Raw genomic sequence first — 17,076 nt, 5'->3', positions numbered from 1 at the left:
CCTATAACCTTGTATTTCTCATGGCTAATCCATCTGGCCTTCCACATCCGACAGAGATTTTCCTGCACTTCCACACACGTGCTGTGTCTGTTGCTCTTGATGTGGTCTCCTATACATTTGGGGAGACAGGACAACAATTTGTGGAATGTTTTTATTAGATTAGATTCCCTATAGTGTGAAAACAGACCATTCGGCCCAACAAGTCCACACCAACCCTCTGAAGAGTAAGCCACCTAGAAACAGTCCCCTACCCTATATTTACACCTGACTGATGCACCTAACACTGTGGCCAATTTAGCATGACCAATTCCCCTGAACTGCACAACTTTGGACTATGAGAGGAAACCAGAGCACCTGGAAGAAGCTCACATAGACACAGGGAGAATGTGCCAACTCATTACAGTCGCCTGAGCCAGGAATTGAACCCGGGTTCCTGGTACTGTGAAGCAGCAGTGCTAACCACTGAGCCAACATTTCAGAGAACGTCTCTGGTGCACACGCACTAAACAACCCCACTGCCCTGTGGCCAAACACTACAACTCCCCTCTCACTCTGCCTAATACATGCAAGACGTAGGCCACCTCCACTGACAAATTCTAGCCACCCAACACCTCGAGGAAGAACGCCTAATTTTCCACCTTGGGACCCTGCAGCCACACAGGATCAATGTCGATTTCACCAGTTTCCTTATCTCTTCTCTCCCCCCCCCCGACCTTATCCCAAATTTAACCCTGCAACTTGGCACCATCCTCTTGAACTGTCCTACCTGTCCGTCTTCCTTCCCACCTATCCACTCTGACCTATCACCATCAACCCCCACCTTCATCTACCTATCGAATTCCCCACTACCTTCCCCCAAGCACCTCTGGACATTACAGGGAAGATTAACATGGTCAATGTACCAAACCTGTACATCTTTGGGATGTGGGAGGAAACTGGAGCACCCAGAGGAAACCCACGCAGACACGGAGAATGTGCAAACTGCACACAGACAGTTGCCGAGACTGCAATCTAACCCGGGTCCCTGGTGCTGTGAGGCAGCGGTGCTCACCACGTGCCACCCCATAAAGTTGACTCTGCAGGGGATTTACTGTAGAGTTAAACCAACTCAGATGGATGAAGATCCAAAATTAGTGACAAATCTGGAATTAAAGATGATGTTGTACCATCACAAATTATAAATGGTTAACTCTGGATGTGCCACAAAAGTTAGTTTCAGGGAACAGTAAATTTAAGCTCAGATAACAAAAAAAAACTTCTCTTTGTAAAGCTTGCCTCTGCTGTGAGGTCACATAAGATCAGTTTGCAGAATGTGGATGATTTTGTTTGCACATGGAATTTTTGTACTGAACACTCATCAAGTGCAGATTCTTCAACTTTTTTGGCATTCTGTGATCAAAAATATTTATCAACAAATCAATTAGCTTGCAGAATCACTTTGTCAAAACTTGCCCAAAGATTTAAGCTTTGCTCATTCTTGCCTTTTGTTATTAGTCAATAATAAATAATAAGGTGTGCTTAAATCAAAGCTGTTTAATTTAGCTCAATTCAAAATCAAGTGAAAAACAGCTATTGATATGACAAAAATAAAGTAAGAAATGACTTAATCACAACCTAGGGACGTTCCAATGCTTTTCAATGCCAATGAAGTCCTTTTGAAGTATGATTAGTGTTGCAATGTAGGGGAACAAAACACCAAAGCAGCAAGATTTTATTAAAAAAAACAAAAGGTGTTAGGGAAACAGAGTTAACGCTTTGAGTCCAAAATCACTCTTGCTTTGACCTGAAAAAGAGAGAGAAATATGTTTTGGTTTATGCTGTTGAGAATAGAGGGGAAAAGCAAGTGGAACAGAAGTGAATGTCTGGGAAAGATTAAAAGGAGGTAAGTACACAGAGGAGGCCTAGAATAAAGGGCAAAGTGTTGTGGAGGCAAGCAAAGCATAAATCCAGAATTGGTGTTAATAGCAAAGAAAAGATGTGCTCTGACTGCAAGCAAAGTCATGACAATGACCATTCCCCAGTGTCTACATCTCAATCAGCAGACAGGGACATCCCACCATCTACAAAAAGAAGTTGCTTGATGGTTAACTGTTGATCCAAGGCAGAGTACTGTTTTGGATTTCATTATTACATTAGATCACTTAATTTCTTCATCAAGTTTCTTAACAGTTTTTTTTAAAACAGTGACATATTGGATTTAAAACTACATAAAGCCCCTCACTATTTTATAAACCTCTTTAAGGTCACTGCTGAACCTCCTAAGCTCCAAGGAATACTGCCCCAGCCTATTCAACCTCTCCCTATAACTCAAATCCTCTAACTCTGGCAACATCCTTATAAATCTTTTCTGAACCCTTTCAAGTTTCACAACATCTTTCCAATAGGAAGGAGACCAGAATTTCATGCAATATTCCAACAGTAGCCTCACCAATGTCCTGTACAGCTGCAGCTTGACCTCCCAGCTCCTGTACTCATGCTCTGACCAATAAAGGAAAGCATACCAAATGCATTCTTCACTATTCTATCTACCTGCAACTCCGTTTTTAAGGAGATATGAACCTGCACTCCAAGGCTCTTTGTTTAGGAGCACTTCCTAGGACCTTACCATTAAGCGTATAAGTTGTGCTAAGATTTGCTTTCCCAAAATGCAGCACCTCGCATTTATCTAAATTAAACTCCATCTGCCACTTCTCAGCCCATTGGCCCATCCGATCAAGATCCCGTTGTAATCTGAGGTAACCTTCGCTTGGGTGAGAGGGGAAAGATATAAAAGAGACCTAAGGGGCAACTTTTTCACACAGAGAAAAGATACATGTATAGAATGAGCTGCCAGAGGAAGTGGTGGAGGTTGGTACAATTGCAACATTTAAGAGGCATTTGGATGGGTATATAAATAGGAAGGGTTTGGAGGGATATAGGCGGGTGCTGGCAGGTGGGACTAGATTGGGTTGGGATATCTGACCGCCATGGTCAAGTTGGACCAAAGAGTCTGTTTCCGTGCTGTACATCTCTATAACTCTATATTGGCAAGGGAAATTTGTAGACGAACATCATAGAATTTAAGCTAAATTAAATAAAGAACTGTGGATGCTGAGAATCTGAAACAAAACACCCAGCACTGGGTCACTGAAGAAGAGTCATCCTGAACTTGAAATGTTGACTCTGTTTTTCTCTCACAGATTCTGTCAGACATGCTGAGTTTCACCAGCACTTTCCTTTTTTTGTTGATGATAGAATTTGTGTTTTGACTGTGCTCCAGAATGTAGTGGAAGGAGTTACAACCTGGGGAGGTGATGGCATAGTGGTAATATCACTGGACTGTCAATCCAGAGATCCAGGTAATGTTCTGGGGTCCCGGGTTCAAATCCTGGAATTTTGAATTTGATTAAAAATCTGGAATCAAGAGTCTAATGATGACTATGAATCCATTGCTGATTGAAGGGGAAAAAACACTCATCTGGTTCACTAATGTCCTTTTGGGAAGGAAACAGGCACCCTTACCTGGTCTGGCCTACATGTGACTCCAGACTCACAGCAACATGGTTGACTCTCAACTGCCATCTGGGCAATAAATGCTGGTCTAGCCAGTGATGCCTTCATCCTGTGAATGAATCTTTAAAAATCACTGGTGTTGATGCGTGATTTAACCACTTCTGTTTTTCCTTTTGCTTTTTGCAGGTAGCTTCTGTTTTGCGAAAGGGAGACCCTGTGGCCAGCATGAAGCTCTGTACAGAGTATTCCTTCTTCACAGTGACCTTCTTCTTATTGCTGATGGTTTGCCCAACAGCTGCCGTCAGCTTCCCGGAAGACGACGAACCCATTAACACCATTGAGTTCCACCGTAAGTGCAGTGGCTCCTGGAATATCATCATTCAGCCTGTGCTTGTGCAAATATGAGTTTAGAAAAATAATTCACAGAATCACCTGACAGTGTAAACCATTCAGTCACTGAAACTAAAAAAACAGGCCTGCTGTTCGAGGCAGTGTAATAATTACAGTGCAAATTGTAATCTGCTATAAAAATAATCATTATTCACATTGCATAGATTAATGTTGACTTTATAATTCACATAATTATTCTTGATTCTACTTATAAGACATTCATTTTACCATCTTATCATGCAACTAATACACTTAAAAATAATAATTAATTTCTGCTGCAGTTGTCACTTGTAACATTCTTACTACACTGTTTACTCAGTGGTTGAACTAGGGATATGTGTCACTGGCCAGATCTGTTCAGCTTAGCTAATTGGGTTTGACTGCACATGAACAGTAACACAGAGCCTTCACTCCTCTCAATGAGTAAACATGAAAAATGCTAATCATTGAATTGTACAGACAGCAAAGCCCCATGAAGAGGAAACAAAGAACAGAGTAATCTTTTATGATGATGGATGTCCTGGACAATGTTCTTTGTTAAAGCGGGAGGACTTCTGCTTTTCTTCAAGTCGGGTCATGTTTTGTAAGCAAGCGGCTAGGAAATTGGTTTAACATCTCAGCTGAATGATGGTGGCTCCAAAGATGCAGCATGTCCTTAGTCATAGAGTCATAGAGATGTACAGCACGGAACAGACCCTTCGGTCCAACTTGTCCATGCTGACCAGATATCCTAACCTAATAGAGTCCCATTTGCCAGCACTTGACCCATATCCCTCTAAACACTTCTTCTTCATATATCCATCCAGGTACCTTTTTCAATGTTGCAATTATACTCACCTCCACCATTTCCTGTGGTAGCTCATTCCATACACATTCCACCTTCTGCATGAAAAAGTAGCCCCATAGGTTCTTTTTAAATCTTTCCCCTCTCACCTATGCTGTCTAGTTTTGGACTTCCCGCGCCCTAGGAAGAAGATTTTGTCTACCCTATCTATGCCCCTCATGATTTTATAAACCTCTATAACGTCAGCCCTCAGTCTGTGATGCTTGAGTTTGAAAAGACAGCCCCAGCCTGTGCAGCCTCTACCTATGGCTCAAACCCTCCAGTCCTGGTAACATCCTTGTAAATCTTTTCTGCACTCTCTCAAGTTTAACAACATCCTTCCGAAAGAAGGGCGACTAGAATTGTACTCAGTATTCTAAAAGTGGCCTCACCAATGTTCTGTACAGCAGCAACATGCCATCCCAACCTCTGTACTCAATGTTTTACCAATGAAGCCAAGCTTACCAAACACCACCTTCCCCACCCTGTACCTACGAATCCACTTTCAAGGAACTATGCACCTGCACCCCTAGGCCATTTTGTTTGACAACACTCCACAGGACCCTACCATTAACTAATTGCACAATCCTTTTTGTGGACATTGAATTTACAAACTTTTTGACTCAAAGTTGGGAGTCAAGGTTGCAACAAGTCAGGAAGTGTGGTGCTGGAAAAGCACAGCCGGTCAGGCAGCATCCAAGGAGCAGGGGAGTCAGCGTTTCGAGCATGAGCTCGTCAGGACTTAATCTTGAAAAATCCACTCTCCTGCTCCTCGGATGCTGCCTGACCGGCTGTGCTTTTCCAGCAACACACGTTTCGACTCTGATCTCCAGCATTTCCAGTCCTCACTTTCTCCCTGCAACAAGTTGGTACAGGATCAACAGGATCCAATTTGCCCAAACAGTGCTGGTCAGTATCAGCTGTCTCTATTCCATTGACTACAAAAGGAGCTCAGACTGGCTAGTCCGAGAGCTTCCTGACTGTGAAAGTCTCTACACCATCAACAAAGTTCAAGTCATGTGCAGGCTTGGAAGACTTGCAACAGATCTGGATGGCTGCTGCTGTAACAATGTTTTGAGTTCAATGCCATCTTGGAGAAAATATTCTGCTGCCTAACTAGAACTTCCTAAGCACAGTGCCCTCCATTACTGCACTGTGGATGCAGTATACACCTTATAGAATGCAGTGCAGCAAGCCGCCAAGCTGACTGAAACATTATCTCCTAGCTCCATAGCATTCACTACTATGGAGGCCAGCAAGATCTTTGGAATGCTGCTGCCTTTAAGATCGCTTTAAGACACACACCATCTTAACTCAAACACATTACCATTTCTTCATTGTCACTGGGTCCAGAACTGGAATTTGCTGCTGTAATACCTCAGGAAATCTGAGTGGAAAGGATCGTAGTTTATTAGATTAGATTAGATTTCCTACAGTTTGGAAACAGGCCCTTCGGCCCAACAAGTCCACACCAACCCTCCGAAAACCAACCCACCCCCCTCTGACTAAAGCACCTAGCACTATGGGCAATTTAACATGGCCAATTCACCTAACCTGCACATTTTTGGACTGTGGGAGGAAACCCACGCAGACACGGGGAGAATGTGCAAACTCCACACAGACCGTCACCCGAGGATGGAATTGAACCTGGGACCCTGGTGCTGTGAGGCAGCAGTGCTAACCAGAGCCAGTCGTCCTGTTGCACAAGGACTAACCCCTGTCTGGAGCAGAGTTCATGACCTGTTTTATAAATATTTTTTAATCATCTGTTCAAAGATGTTATTACACAGCTTTGGAGCAGATGGGAGTTGAACCTGGATCTCCCGATCCAGAAGTAGGGACACTACCATACCACACCACAAGAATTCCTTGGTCTACTTTTTTTTGCGTCTATGTCCGTATTCCATCTAATCATTTTCCCCCAGCAGTTCTACATTTTGTGTTGACTTAAATTAGTTTAACATGTATATGTATATTTCCGAATCTAGAAACATTTGTGTTGCAATGTTTAATGTAATACAGTATCAAGACTTGTAAACAGAGAAACCCTTCCATAAGAGCAGATTTGCCAAAGTGAAACAATAAACCAACAAACTGCAGATGCTGGAAATCTGAAACCAAAACAGAATTTGTTGGAGAACCTCAGCAAGTCTGGCAGGATCTGTGGAAAGAGAAATATTAACATTTCAACTCCAGTGATCCTTCTTCAGAAGTTCTTTTTCTCTCTCCACAGATACTGCCAGGCCTGCTGAGTTTCTCCAGTAATTGCTGTCTATGCATCAAAACGATCCTGGCTACAGCGACATGGACTGGGATAGGCAAAGTGAGAAGTCACATGACACCAGGTTACAGTCTGACAAAGCCACACAAGCCTTTGGAGCACTGCTCCTTTGTCAGGCAGACTTCACCTGACGAACGAGGAAGTGCTTTGAAAGTTTGTGGTTTTAAATAAACCTGTTGGACTATAACCTGGTGTCATTTGACTTCTGACTCTGGCTACAGTGGGCATTCCTACAACATTCACCATCCTGTTCCTTTGATGTTCAGAGGAACCCTGTGACCGGTGAACAAAGAGAATTAATACATTAACTGAGATATCTGAATCAGTGAGCAGGAGAGTACTCTGAAAGAATACTTTATCAGTACCAGTAACTACATCTGATTGTCTGACATTCATTAATTAGAAAACAAATGTTAATGTCTTGCATGCTTGATGTTGATCACCGAAGTGCCAGCTTTGTTTTGTTCAAGTAAAATCAATCTACAATATGATGCATTATGTTTACAAATGGTTTGTACTAGATACATGCCTCCAGTTAATGTGTTGCATAGATCTCAGAGCGATGCAGTCTTGTGTGACCACATTCTGTATTCACAGATTCAAGACAATATCCAGTATTCAGAGGACGGCTTTTAGGAAACGAGTCTTTTCATAGATTGGACTATCAGCTAATGCTGAAAATCGAAGATGTACTATATATTGCTGGCAGGTAACTGAGCTACCATAGGTTTTTCTATTCCTTGCCCTTTTAGTTTTACATTACCGATCTAAACATTTAAACTTAAATCCTCTAGTAGGAATTTTCATTAAAAGTATGTTTTTAAAAGGAAAAAATAATCTTAAGCTTGAATGGTTAGCTCAATTTTAGAAATGTAACAGACTAAACATATTTACACACTGAACTTGTATTTTTGTTTTAGGGACCAAGTCTATGCTATTAATTTAAATGATCCGCCAAGGGGAGAAATAATTTCGAGTAAAGTAAGTATCTCCTCTTTCCTTCCCTTTTCATATCAGCTCTGCCCCTCCACCTGAACCACTATGTATTTTAGTCATTTGGACTAATAAACAAATCCTTGGGTGAACTATATACGTACTTGTCTGGTTTATGTCCCAGTGGTGATTTGGCCTTTACCACCAAATCAAATTTTCATTTCTGTCCTGACTCTTATGACACTTTCTTCTTTAAGCACCTTCACCTTGTTCCATCTCCATTGCCTTTCCTTTAATTCCTCTTTAATAATGTGTCTTCCTCCTTATCTGCATGCTGCCTTCTTGACCACATCATCCATAAACATACAAAGTCAGTTTTGACATGTCTACGGATAACACCCAACTCTGTCTTTTCACTGTGCCTCAACCGTCAGCTGCCAGTGTTTCTCGAACAGGAAATCCCAGTGAGCTGCAATTTCCCCCAGTGAAAGACCAAAGCAATTCCCTATGGTCCTTGACACACATTTTGTATCTTTGTCCTACCTCTGTGCAATTGATGAAATCCTGTGACCACTCAGTTGTAAAGACTTCCTACCTGTCGATCTGTAATGTTGACTGCCAGAACTCCGACTCAGCTCGTCAGCTGTGTATTGTCTCCAGAGGTGATGATTACAACACAGTCTTGACCAGCCTCCCATCCTTGGTGGAATTAGTTTGGCTTGAGATGACCAATTGTAAGGGAAAGAAATCACTAGTTGGAGTGGTCTACAACCCCCACCTAATAGTAACCACAATGTGGGATAGAGTGGATAAGAAGAAACATTGGGTCCTTGACATAAACAGATATCAATAATCACAGGAGACTTTTAACCTCCATTTGAACTGGGAAAGTCACATTGGCAGGGGTGAGGAGTTCATAGCGTACACCCAAGATTGTTTCTTAGAGCAACACGTTCTGGAACCAGAGAGCAGGTTATATTAGACATGCAACTGTGTTTTGTAACTATTGTGTAGGGTGAACTAATGACCTCAGAGTTAAGGCACACCTAGGTAGCAATGACCACAATATGATTGAATTTTACGTTCAGTTTGAAAGGCGGAAGATCAGGGCTTTAAAACCTAAATAAAAGTAACTGTGTGGAAATGAAACTGATCTAGCTAAATTGAACTAGCACATTAGGCTAGGTTTAGGTCAACAGAGACTTCCTGACAGACATTTAAGAGGATATCTCAGAGTTCTCTAGTTCTCTAGTAAAGGGACGATCCACCTTCCATGGTTAATTTAAGAAATTAGGAAAGCTTCAAATTTGAAAAGCATCAAGTTGAGCAAAAATGAGCAGCATGTCCAATCAGTGTCAAAGAATAGCAGGGATTGCCTAAAAGATTAATCAGGAGAAGAAATTAGTATGAGAGGAAGCTAGCTGGGAATGTAAAATTAGATAGCAAGAGTTTCTATAATTTCTTAAAAAGAAAAGTGAGTAAAGTAACTGTTGGTTCGTGAGAAAATGAGAATGGAGAGTTAAGAGATAATAAGGAAGTGGTGGATGAAATGGATAAATAGTTTGCTTCTGACTTCACTGTAGGAAATACCAAATACATTTACAGAATAGTTGTAATTAAAGAGGAGGAAGAATGAGAGGAGCTTCGTGAAATAACAATCACAAGGGTAATGGTACTAAAAACAATGTAATGTTGCTGCAGATTGACAGGTCTCCAGGTCCGGATAGACTTCATCCTCTAATCTTAAAAGAGGTTGTATTGTTCTACTTGTTCAAGAGCCTCTCGATTTAGAAAAGATTGTATCAGACTTGAAAGTAGTAAACTTAAACTCTTTACTTAAGAAGGGAGAGATGCAAAACATTAAGTCAGTTAATTTGTCATGGATAAGGTATTACAAACAATTATTAAAGGGATTATAGCACTTCAAAAATCTCAAGCTGAGGAAGAGTTGGCATGGTTTCGTCAAAGCGAAATCACATTCACCCAACTCATCGCAATTCTTTGAAGGGGTAACGTGTTGTGGATAAAGGGGTGCCTGTAGATGTACTATATTTGGATTTCCAGAAGGCATTTGGTAATTTGCTGTTTCAGAGGTTATGGTGGAATACAGCTGTCTGGCAGAAAAGAGAGAATATGCATAAATGGATCTTTGTCTGATTGTAGGATGTAATGAGCAGAGTTTGACTATGCTGAGGCCTTGCCTTTTGTTTTTGCAATTTGCATCAGTGACTCAGACAATGGGTGCAAAGGCACGGTAGCTGAATTTGAAATAATGCCAAGATAAGTAGGAAAGTATGTTGTGAAGAGGATAGAAGGAAGTCAAAGACAAAGGTAGGTTGAGTGAGCGGGCAAGATGGGAGCGTAGAACCTGAAGCACAAGCAGACCAACCATGATCTTATTAAATGGTGGCCAAGGTTCCAGCCACATGATTTACGTATGCTCCCATGTTTTACTTCCACCAAATTCCTGCTGTTTCTATCGTAGCCTGCATCCTTTCTTTTCTGACCTCAGAGTTTCACTACTATTCCACTCCACCCCCCAGCCCTATCATCTGCCCAAACTTTGTGACTCTAGCCTCTTGATCTGTCCACCCTCCACTCCTTCAGCCTAATTATTAGCAGTCATCCTTTCATAAAATGTAAGAAAAAGGCTGGCTGAATGGTGATGGTGCACTAATATGAATTGTTGTTAAAAAGCCCATCTGCTTCACTAATGTCTTTTTTAAGATTAGATTAGATTCCCTACAGTGCGGAAGCAGGCTCTCCAGCCCAACAAGTCCACACCGACCCTCCGAAGAGTAACCCACCCAGTCCCACTTCCCTCTGACTGATGCACCTAACACAATTTAGCATGGCCAGTTCACCTGATCTGCACATCTTTGGACTGTGGGAGGAAACCGGAGCACCCGGAGGAAACCCACGCAGACACAGGAGAATGTGCAAACTCCACACAGACAGTCGCCCAAGGCTGGAATTGAACCTGGGAGCCTGGTGCTGTGAGGCAGCAGTGCTAATCACTAAGCCATCGTGTTGCCCTAGGGAGAGAAATCTACCATCCTTACCTGGTCTGGACAATTGGGGATGGGCAATAAATGCTGGCCGAGCCAGCACACCCACATCCCTTGAAGAAATTTTTCAATAGTTGTCTCCACCTTTATCCTGCTTAAAACTCTCTGCCCCATCATCTCCCTCTCCTGAACATTACCAAGATTTTAAGCACCTAGGCAAATATTTCTTCCTTTGGTCTTTGGTGATGACGCTGTTGTTTGCTACATTAAAACACCATATAAAGGAAAATATGTTATTTCAGTTGTGTACTACCATCCCCACTTCCCTTTATCTACGCTGTGCTATTTGTCTGTCACTGTACACTTAAAGAAATGCTAACAGAGCCTGCCAAACTCAGCAGTTCTGACATATGAGTATTCGGTTGAAGCAGCCAGTTTGGTCACTGGAGGACGTTACAATGTGGCAGATTGTCCAATACTTTGTGCTGAGCTTGTAAAATCTTAGAGCTCTCAAGATGAGTGGAAGTTTTGCACTGCTTACTCTTGCATGACAAAGGAAGGGATTGCACATGATCATGTAGATAGGGCTTGGACAGAATTGGATCCTTCTAATCCACAATGCAGATTCATCTGAAATATTTGAACAACCGTACACCCATGTAGAGTGAGGGTACTATTGTATAGCTGCAAAGTTACTGTAGCAAACTGCAAAATAATCAGCTAAAGAATATAGAAAATGAAACTCCTTCAAGAAATTATTTTTTAAAAAATGATTGCAAATTCTTTTTATTGGATTAATGAGGACAATTCGAACAATAAAAGTAACTATGCACTTGCATTGTGACAGAAACTAACCTGGAAATCAAGACAAGAAGACCGAAATAACTGCGCTATGAAGGGCAAACACAAAGTAAGTATTATGAATTATTGCCTGCCAATACAATTATTCTCCAGTAACCAGCTGATTTACCACAGACACTGCTTAGTTCAAGATCTGTATATAGTGGAGTACATAATACATTGTATTAGCTGAAAGACAAAACTATTGATTAATATAAATACCTATGTCTCAGATAGATGCACTGAGATAGATTGGAATGATATATTGATAGATATTGGAATGAATGGGAATACCTGTAAAGCATTGATAATCTAAGTCTGCACCAGACATTCATTTATCTGAACTATGCTGTATTTAGACTGAGACAGACTACTTTCATTTATTATAAACTGATTAAATCAGAGATGCAGTATCTATCTAATGCACTTTTGGATTTATTTTTTTCCATTAGGACGAATGCCACAATTTTATCAAAGTCTTTGTCCCCAAATCTGACGGAACTGTTTTTGTCTGTGGCACGAATGCTTTTTACCCTGTATGCAGATATTATCGGGTGAGTAATGATGAGACTTTTGGTCAATTAAAATTAGATGCATTGAAAAGAATTGATTCCTTTTTCTGCAGAAATAAGCCCAATGTGACTTCTGTATTTCCAGCAATCCATCAACGGTTTGGCACTTTGCAGACTAAGTGATTAACAAATTTAGTGGAATTAGAGCCTGCAAATGTGTATATCACTATCGAGTGTGACTTTTATAAGCTCTCTGAATAGCTCAACCTTTGCATTTCAAACAAAGTAAAATGGACACCAAGGTCAGCCAGTACACTGCCAAGCATAAAATTAAAATCCAAAAAGAAATTCCAAATTTGCAGTAATTAAGTATTAGAGGCTTTGTGAAACTTTCATTTCTGAAAGGAGTCTTTCAAATTTAGATCTCCTTTCTGAAAGATTTTTTTCAGGTCAGAATGGTATGAAAAATATACTTCAAAAATATTAATAAATCACTTCAAAAAGAAGCTTTTTTTTTTCCTTTGTAATATTTCAAGTTTGGAAAGTTTTAATGCGAATCTTGAGGAAGAGCAGAACACTTGAATACAACAATAGTAATTGCATTATAGCCATATAAAATGTTATTGCTTCACAGCTGTTGTACAGAACAATGCTGACACAAAGGTATAATATATCTTCATTTTATGCAGTTGGATACTTTGGATTATAATGGTGAAGAAGTCAGTGGATTGGCACGATGCCCATTTGATGCCAAGCAAACCAATGTTGCCCTCTTTGCTGGTAAGATGTTCATTAGCAATGAATCTAAATGATTGATGATGTTTATGTGTCAATACAAGCTTGGAAAGATACGACAGCTCATTGTGTGCCAAGTTTGTGTCACAAACATTATATTTGCCCATTATTCATTTCAATGTGGAACTACTCAGAACACCAACTATATACATTTATAGCAATTATATATACAAATAAATAGAGTAACAGTATCCAGGAACTGTTATTATACTCTAAAGCAAACGCTGGGGGACATTGTACAATTTGAAAAATCACACTGGAGTAAGTCTCAAACCTGTAACTTGCTTTACGTCTGTTTAATTTTCCAGACAATAAATTGTACTCAGCAACAGTTGCTGATTTCCTAGCCAGCGATGCAGTCATCTACCGTAGTATGGGGGATGGATCGGCTCTGAGGACAATTAAATATGATTCAAAATGGATCAAAGGTAATGCTAAAATCATGCAGCCTGTTGAATCTGACCTCAAGGTTACTACAGATAAAGCACACATCTTTGTTCCTAGGCATTAAGCAATTTGTTAGTAGTGTTTCTAACTCCCAAGTGGGTGACAAAGTTAAGAGTTCTGTGTTTGGCTGAATATGCCAGGAGCTTATAATACATGTTTAATCTATTTTTTCCCTCACAGAACCCCACTTCCTGCATGCTGTTGAATATGAAAACTATGTGTATTTCTTCTTCAGAGAGATAGCTGTTGAACATAACAATCTTGGAAAGGCAAGTATCTCCTCTAGACGTGTTAGTTCACACTCTCAAATAAGCGTGAGAAATATTAATGAATTTGGTCTAAATAAGCAAATTGCTGAATTTATATCAGCACGCCCAGTAAACATATGGCAGGTTTGTTCATGAATATTTGTGTTGACTGAACTGGATTGCACATTTAGAAAGAGTGGGAGGTTTTAAAGTGTTAGGCATTTCCTTTTGATACAATTAGAATCCGTGTTAAAGGGATTTATGTTGGAATTGCTGCTGAAGATCTTGTTCCTTTTACATTTGTTCTTTAAGTGGAAATCTAAGGTTGACAGACATTATGATCAATTTTGCAAAAAGATTTCTAAAATTTATTCTTCTCTCTGAAGGTTCCCACTAATAAATATTTTATTCTCACTAATGCTGTTCATGTTACTTGCAATCCCACATAGATTTGCCATGGTAAATTATTAAACATTTTACTCATGGTTAATTAAAGCGGTTACAACTCAATGACCATATGTTTTTCGATATTGTAGCACAGGTCGGGGAGTATTCTCCTTATTTGGAATTCCATTTAATAAAAAATTTCCAAGCATTAGTTACCGATGGTACCTGGAATAATTTATTAAACGTAGAGAATAAATGCACAGCAATGATATGAAATCAATCCTTTATTCCAGCTCGGCAGAAATGTTCAGCGTGTCGTTTATGTTTTTTCCACAGGCCGTTTATTCACGTGTAGCAAGAATTTGCAAGAATGACATGGGAGGATCACAACGAGTGCTGGAAAAACACTGGACATCATTTCTAAAAGCTCGTTTAAACTGCTCAGTTCCTGGAGATTCATTCTTTTACTTTGATGTGTTACAGTCTGTCACAGACATTACAGAGATCAATGGGTCGCCTGCCATTGTTGGAGTATTTACAACCCAGTTAAACAGGTGAGGAAAGTTATGAAAGTTATTAGACTTGGTGTTAAAAAGGAGGGTGGGTTTGCAGAATTTAACATAGGAAACCTTGAGGTTTGGGTTTCCACATGTGCTGCATTTAGTGGACTCTGTGTCCCCTGCCCATCCACCCATTGCCTACATCAGTTTTATTTATGGGTTTAGTTCAGTGACATAGGGAGAGTCCTGGAACAGACCACGTGAGATGAGAAACCCAATCCAATGGGACTGGTAAAGATGGGTTCTCCACCGTTTTTCCTGGTCCACAAGCTGTGGTGTAAAAGCACCTTTCATCCCTCCAACTGACATCTTTGCCTTTCTTCAACTGAAGGGTTTTCCCACTTTCTAACTTGCAAATGGGTTAAATCAGAGACAGCAAGATTCCTTATATTTGTTACCCTCATGGAGAACAGACCTGCTCCTTCACCTGCGTCTATTACTTCCAGAGGCCGGCAGGTTGGAATGTGATGTGAAAGTGAGGACTGCAGATGCTGGAGATCAGAGTCGAGAGTGTGGTGCTGGAAAAACATAGCAGGTCAGGCAGCATCCGAAGAGCAGGAAAATCGACGTTTCGAGCAAAAGCCCTTCATCAGGAAACGTCGATTTTCCTGCTCCTTGGATGCTGCCTGACCTGCTGTGCTTTTCCAGCACCACAGTCTCGACTAGAACGTGATGTGAGCCAATCAATAGACAATAGGTGCAGGAGTAGGCCATTCTGCCCTTCGAGCCTGCACCACCATTCAATATGATCATGTCTGATCATCCTTAATCAGTATCTGTTCCTGCCTTATCTCCATAACCCTTGATTCCACTATCCTTGAGAGCTCTATCCAACTCTTTCTTAAATGAATCCAGAGACTGGGCCTCCACTGCCCTCTGGGGCAGAGCATTCCACACAGCCACCACTTTCTGGGTGAAGAAGTTTCTCCTCATCTCTGTCCTAAATGGTCTACCCCATATTTGTAATCCTGTTCCCTTTCAGCAGCTCAATTAAGCCTCTTCACAAATCAAATTGGTGAAAAGGAATTTGCGGAAGGAAATTTTAAAGCATTTTCTTCCCTTCTCGTACAGCATCCCTGGATCAGCAGTGTGTGCCTTCAACATGGAAGATATTGAAAAATCATTCAAAGGAAGATTTAAAGAACAAAAAACCCCAGACTCTGTTTGGACAGCTGTGCCAGAAGATAGGGTACCAAGTCCAAGGTGCGTTCCTACCATTACCATTCTCAACTTTAATATCTTGGCTCAGTTGACTCACCTTGAGTCAGAAGCTTGGTGGATTCAAGTCCCATTCTCAGAATTGAAACACATGGTCAAGCAATACTAAGGCAGTGCAACACTGTTGCCTTGCTGTCTTTAGCTGTGACATTAAAACAAAAGCCCAATTTGCCGCCTCAGGTGGATGTGGAAGATAGCTGGCACTGGTTGGTTCATAGAAGAGCAGTGCTGGCTGTGTATCCCTCCAACAAATAGTGTCATAAAAACAGATGATCTGATCATTATCGCATTGAGCTGACATTTGTAGGATCTTGCTTTGTGCAAATTTACTGCTGCATTTCCACGATGACCAGACTTCAGTGGCTGTGGCATGCTTTTGGATGTCCTGTGGTCATGAAGGGTGCTACATAAATGCAAGTCTTTTGCCAATCTGATGCCAAGTGTAAATTTTTAGACTGCCAGTAGAAACTGTAATCATGTAGCTATTACAGGATATACTTTGATGAAGCCCTGTACCATTTTTTTGTTCTGCTAACTTATAACTTGTTTTAATGAGAAGACCTGGCTGCTGTGCAGGAGATGGTCCAGCAGAGTCTTACAAAGTCTCGATTGATTTCCCTGATGAAACACTCTCCTTCATCAAATCGCACCCACTTATGGATTCTGCTGTTCCCTCCGTCATAGAGGAACCGTGGTTCACCAAGACAAGGGTCAGGTAAGATATCCAACAAGCTGGTTGTGTTAAATTCCAGACTCTTGTTCACCTGGAACTCTTTAATGAGTTTGAAATTTCATTTTCTAGATACCGTCTGACAGCAATTGCTATTGATAATGCTGCAGGTCCACGTCAGAACTACACGGTTACCTTTATTGGTTCAGAAGCTGGCATGGTGCTTAAAGTGTTAACAAAAACCAGTCCCAGTTCTCTTAATGACAGCATACTACTGGAGGAAATGGACGTTTTTAACCCCTTAAAGTACGTAAGGTGTTTATAATTTTATATTTTGCAAAAACAAAAATGTTTAAAAGAAATTAAAGCAGTTACAAAGTAAATAATGTCAGGTGCAGGAGTATGGCGAAAAGTACTGAAAAAGAATGTGGCACAGTGGCTCAGCGGTTAGCACTGCTACCTCACAGCGCCA

The 17,076-nt window shown here is 40.9% G+C and overlaps 1 protein-coding gene across 11 annotated transcripts in view; it reads left to right on the top strand.

Moving 5' to 3' along the window:
* sema6dl (sema domain, transmembrane domain (TM), and cytoplasmic domain, (semaphorin) 6D, like) overlaps positions 1-17,076 on the top strand; it is a 294,450-nt gene that overhangs the window by 260,855 nt on the left and 16,519 nt on the right. For all 11 annotated transcript variants that reach the window (XM_043677349.1, XM_043677348.1, XM_043677350.1 and 8 more), the window contains 12 exons: positions 3,679-3,841; positions 7,584-7,695; positions 7,907-7,967; positions 11,775-11,837; positions 12,220-12,321; positions 12,969-13,059; positions 13,383-13,502; positions 13,702-13,790; positions 14,493-14,710; positions 15,788-15,919; positions 16,494-16,649; positions 16,737-16,910. In XM_043677349.1, the coding sequence (XP_043533284.1) occupies positions 3,679-3,841; positions 7,584-7,695; positions 7,907-7,967; positions 11,775-11,837; positions 12,220-12,321; positions 12,969-13,059; positions 13,383-13,502; positions 13,702-13,790; positions 14,493-14,710; positions 15,788-15,919; positions 16,494-16,649; positions 16,737-16,910 (1,481 nt within the window). The remainder of the gene's footprint in view (positions 1-3,678; positions 3,842-7,583; positions 7,696-7,906; positions 7,968-11,774; positions 11,838-12,219; positions 12,322-12,968; positions 13,060-13,382; positions 13,503-13,701; positions 13,791-14,492; positions 14,711-15,787; positions 15,920-16,493; positions 16,650-16,736; positions 16,911-17,076) is intronic.

Source organism: Chiloscyllium plagiosum, chromosome 36 (genome assembly GCF_004010195.1).
Source record: "Chiloscyllium plagiosum isolate BGI_BamShark_2017 chromosome 36, ASM401019v2, whole genome shotgun sequence".
Lineage (NCBI taxonomy): Eukaryota > Metazoa > Chordata > Chondrichthyes > Orectolobiformes > Hemiscylliidae > Chiloscyllium > Chiloscyllium plagiosum.
Note: the sequence above shows the minus strand (reverse complement) of the source record. Positions and strands in the feature narration are given on the sequence as shown.